The 3,907-nt window shown below is 47.0% G+C and overlaps 1 protein-coding gene across 1 annotated transcript; it reads left to right on the top strand.

Moving 5' to 3' along the window:
- Window positions 1–1,432: 1,432 nt before the first annotated feature.
- Window positions 1,433–2,635, top strand: NHLRC1 (NHL repeat containing E3 ubiquitin protein ligase 1). The gene has a single exon (XM_007952340.1). The coding sequence runs from the start codon at window positions 1,433–1,435 to the stop codon at window positions 2,633–2,635; it is 1,203 nt and encodes a 400-aa protein (XP_007950531.1).
- Window positions 2,636–3,907: the final 1,272 nt, after the last annotated feature.

The raw sequence follows: 3,907 nt of genomic DNA, 5'->3' as shown, positions 1-3,907 counted from the left end.
CACAGCATCTGAGAATTGTCTGTTCTCTGAGTCTTTCAGTCTTTCATCCCTCTCACCACTATAATCTCCAATTTAAATTCCTGGGGGAATCATCATGGTTCCTGTTTAGGCGAGACTTCTGGTGGACTTCTTCAGAGGCCACTGGCTGTACTTGTTTTGCTGCTCTGTCTGGTCATACAGCTGTGGCTACAGTGGCAGGGTCATGAGTTCAAAACATGGCCACAATTTAGGGATAAGGAACCACCTAGAACTCCATCATTAGCAGGATCCTATGCACAGGGTACATTAAAAAGAGACCATAATGTGACAGGTACACTGAGGTTTGACTTTCAGGATTCATAAAAAACCAACCAGTTGTTGTCCAAGTCACATGGTGATCCCATGTATGTCAGAGTAGAACTGTGCTCCATATAGTTTTCAATGGCTGATTGTCAGAAATAGATCACCAGGCCTTTCTTCTGAGGCACCTCTGGATAGATTCATACTTCCAACGTTTCAGTAAGTAGCTGAGCCCCTTAACCATATGCACCACCCAGGGACTCCTAGGGATTCATATGATGGTTTAACATTTTAAATGAAATGATGTGAAGTGCCTGATGCAATGCCTGGTACATTGTAAAGCACTTAGCTATTTTATTACCATCAAAATTATTCTGTAATGAAAATATTAGTACCCTCAGAGGGCTGTCTTGAATTTTAAATAAGATAATCTATGTAAACCATTTAAAACAGGGCAGTAAATTTTATACCAATTATTATTAACTTTTTGTATTTCATATAATTCCTCTGGGAGACATGCTCAGCCATTGTTCCTCTATCAGACACTCACTCACCTAGTATTCTTATATTGTCCTATAACATTCCTTCTTTCACATATGGGTTTATTTTACAAGTGTTCATTAAGCATCTACCTAACTAAAATTGTGATAGGAGACACAAAAGAGGTATGCACACCTGCCTCGCTCTCTCCACAGTCTGTTTTTCCAATGAGATCACAAGCATCATGAATTAATAGACTACGTCTTAGGCCTCACCAGCGCTAACATCCAGCAACCAGCACTGAGAACTGAAAAGATTGCTGGGCAACAAAGGTTGGAAGACTGGGATATAGATCTTGCTTAACAACTTAAAGGCTGGGTGATGGGGTGCAACTCACTTGTCCTCAGTAGGTCTATTTCCTCATCTATAAAATGGAGATAATCCAAATATAACAATTACGGGCGTGTGAATACATCTTGTAAATCATCCCACTAGCAGGCATTCAGGAAACAGCTGCCGCGTGCGTCCACCAGGGGACAGCAGGCGGAGGTCAATCTGCCAGCCACGCTTGACGTCAGCCCAGGCGCTCCACCTCGTGACGATGACAGAGGGCGGCGTGGGGGCAGCGTCCGGCCTTGCGGGGAAAACAGCAGGCGGCTCCCGGGACCGCGCGATGGGTGCGGAGGCCTCTGGGAGTGGGCGCGGGAGCGGGCCGGCGCTGCGGGAGCTCTTGCGCGAGGCCGAGACTAGCCTCCTCGAGTGCAAGGTGTGCTTTGAGAGGTTCGGCCACAGCCAGCAGCGGCGCCCGCGCAACCTGCCCTGTGGCCACGTGGTTTGCCTGGCCTGCGTGGCAGCCCTGGCACACCCGCGGACTCTGGCCCTCGAGTGCCCCTTTTGCCGACGAGCCTGCCGGGGCTGCGACACCAGCGACTGCCTGCCCGTGCTGCACTTTCTGGAGCTCTTGGGCCCTGCTCTTCGCCCAGCTTCAGCTGTCCCCTGCGTTGTTCCTAGCGCCCCCGGGACCCTCACCTGCCAGCATGCCTTCGGCGGCTGGGGGACTCTCGTCAACCCCACCGGGCTGGCACTGTGTCCCAAGACAGGGCGGGTCGTGGTAGTGCACGATGGGAAGAGGCGGGTCAAGGTCTTTGACTCCGGGGGAGAATACGCACATCAGTTTGGAGAGAAAGGGGAGGCTGTCCAAGACATTAGGTACCCACTCGATGTCACCGTCACCAACGACTGCCATGTGGTTGTCAGCGACGCAGGTGACCGCTCCATCAAAGTATTTGATTTTTTTGGCAATATCAAGCTCGTCATTGGGGGCCAGTTCTCCCTACCTTGGGGTGTGGATACCACGCCCCAAAATGAGGTCGTGGTGACTGATGCTGAGGCAGGATCCCTACACCTCCTGGACGTCGATTTTCCGGAAGGGATCCTTCGGAGAGCTGAGAGGATGTACGCTCATCTGTGCAGTCCCCGAGGGGTGGCCGTGTCGTCCCAAACGGGGGCCATTGCGATCCTAGAGCACCCCCGGACTCTGGGGGCGACCCACACATGCAGCACCAGGGTGAAGGTATTTAGCTCAAGTATGCAGATCATCGGCCAGGTGGATTCCTTTGGGCTGAGCCTCTTCTTTCCTTCTAAAATAACCGCCTCTGCTGTGACCTTTGATCACCAGGGAAATGTGACTGTTACCGATACCTCTAGTCAAGCTGTTCTATGCTTAGGAAAGCCTGAGGAATTTCCAGGACTGAAGCCCCTCATCACTCAAGGTCTCTCCTATCCTGTGGCCCTGACCTATACCAAGGATAACTCCTTACTTGTGTTGGACACTGCTGCCCATTCTGTAAAAGTCTTTAAGGCTGACTGTGGGTGATGGATGAGGTGACTGGCGCCTGGGATCAGAAGCCCTCGTACTGCCACTAATGAATTGTTTAGCCCTGGATAAGTCACTTAATCTCATCTATCCGAGAGGGAAAATTGTAACTGCCTGCCAAAGTTGCAGAAGTTGTGGCAATTATTAAATGACAATAATTAAATCTATTACTATTTCTTGAATGTGTATACCCTATGCTAAGAGATTTACAAACATTAAGTCATTTAATCCTTACAACTATCCAGTGAGGTGGTTCCTATTATTAACCCCCTTTTTTGAAGATGAGAAAACTGAGGCCCAGAGAGTTTAAGTGACTTCTCCAAGGTCACATTTCCTTATCGTGACCGCTACTATTTGAATTCAATTCTGATTCCCAAACTTCTTGGTCTTAGATAACAGGTGTGAAAATGAATTGTGAATGTACAAGTGCTGGTGTTGCTGTGTGTGCTCTTTTTACATATAGCTTATTTATGTTCATTGTATTGCACAAAAAGACTTTATGCACTGTACTGATAGTACACATGATGAAATTACTGGGGATCCTGAATTACTTGAATAACAAGATAATTGAATTGTGTGTTATTCAAAAGATACATGTGCCTTTTCATGACTGTATTTCCTCTACTATAGAGTCCGTGGGTGGTACAAATAGTTAATGCACTTGATTGCTAACCAAAAGATTGAAGGTTCAGATCTGCCCAGCAGCACTTGAAAGAAAGATCTGGCAATCCACTTCTGAAAACTCAGCCACTGAAAACCCTGTGGAGCCCAGTCCTACCCTGACACACATGGGGTTCCATGAGTTGGGGTCAAATGAATGGCAACTAGTTTTTGTTTTCCCTCTACTGTAGGCATTCAGGAAATAGGAACTTGGTTAGTTGTCTGAAAAAGGCCTGTGTTGGCCTGTTTTAAGCCACTCTGCAGTGCTAATGTCAGAAGGCTGGATGATACTCCTATTATGTGTTTTTGTTAATAAGGAGATAAGGTACTATAATAGGTTCCTGACAGAAACGATGTTTCCCTGCCTTTTTATAGCCTAAACCACTTTGTGATGGCATTTTCCTCTGTGCAATTTAAATGTGTCCTATTTGTTGCAAATATCCTGTATTCAATAAATAGTTTGCCTGATCCTAAGTCAGCACTGAGACCACTGCTAACTGTTTAAATATTTCTTGAAGTTTAGACTTCACCAAGATAATGCTTGCTTAACGTTGCACCTGCTTAGCTGAATAGGTGGAAATTTCAGGTGAAGTGGCTGGTGGTATGTTTTTA

The sequence above is a fragment of the Orycteropus afer genome, unplaced genomic scaffold (genome assembly GCF_000298275.1).
Source record: "Orycteropus afer afer isolate SDZICR_OR568_19922 unplaced genomic scaffold, OryAfe1.0 scaffold00012, whole genome shotgun sequence".
Lineage (NCBI taxonomy): Eukaryota > Metazoa > Chordata > Mammalia > Tubulidentata > Orycteropodidae > Orycteropus > Orycteropus afer.
This window is presented reverse-complemented; position numbering and strand designations above follow the sequence as displayed.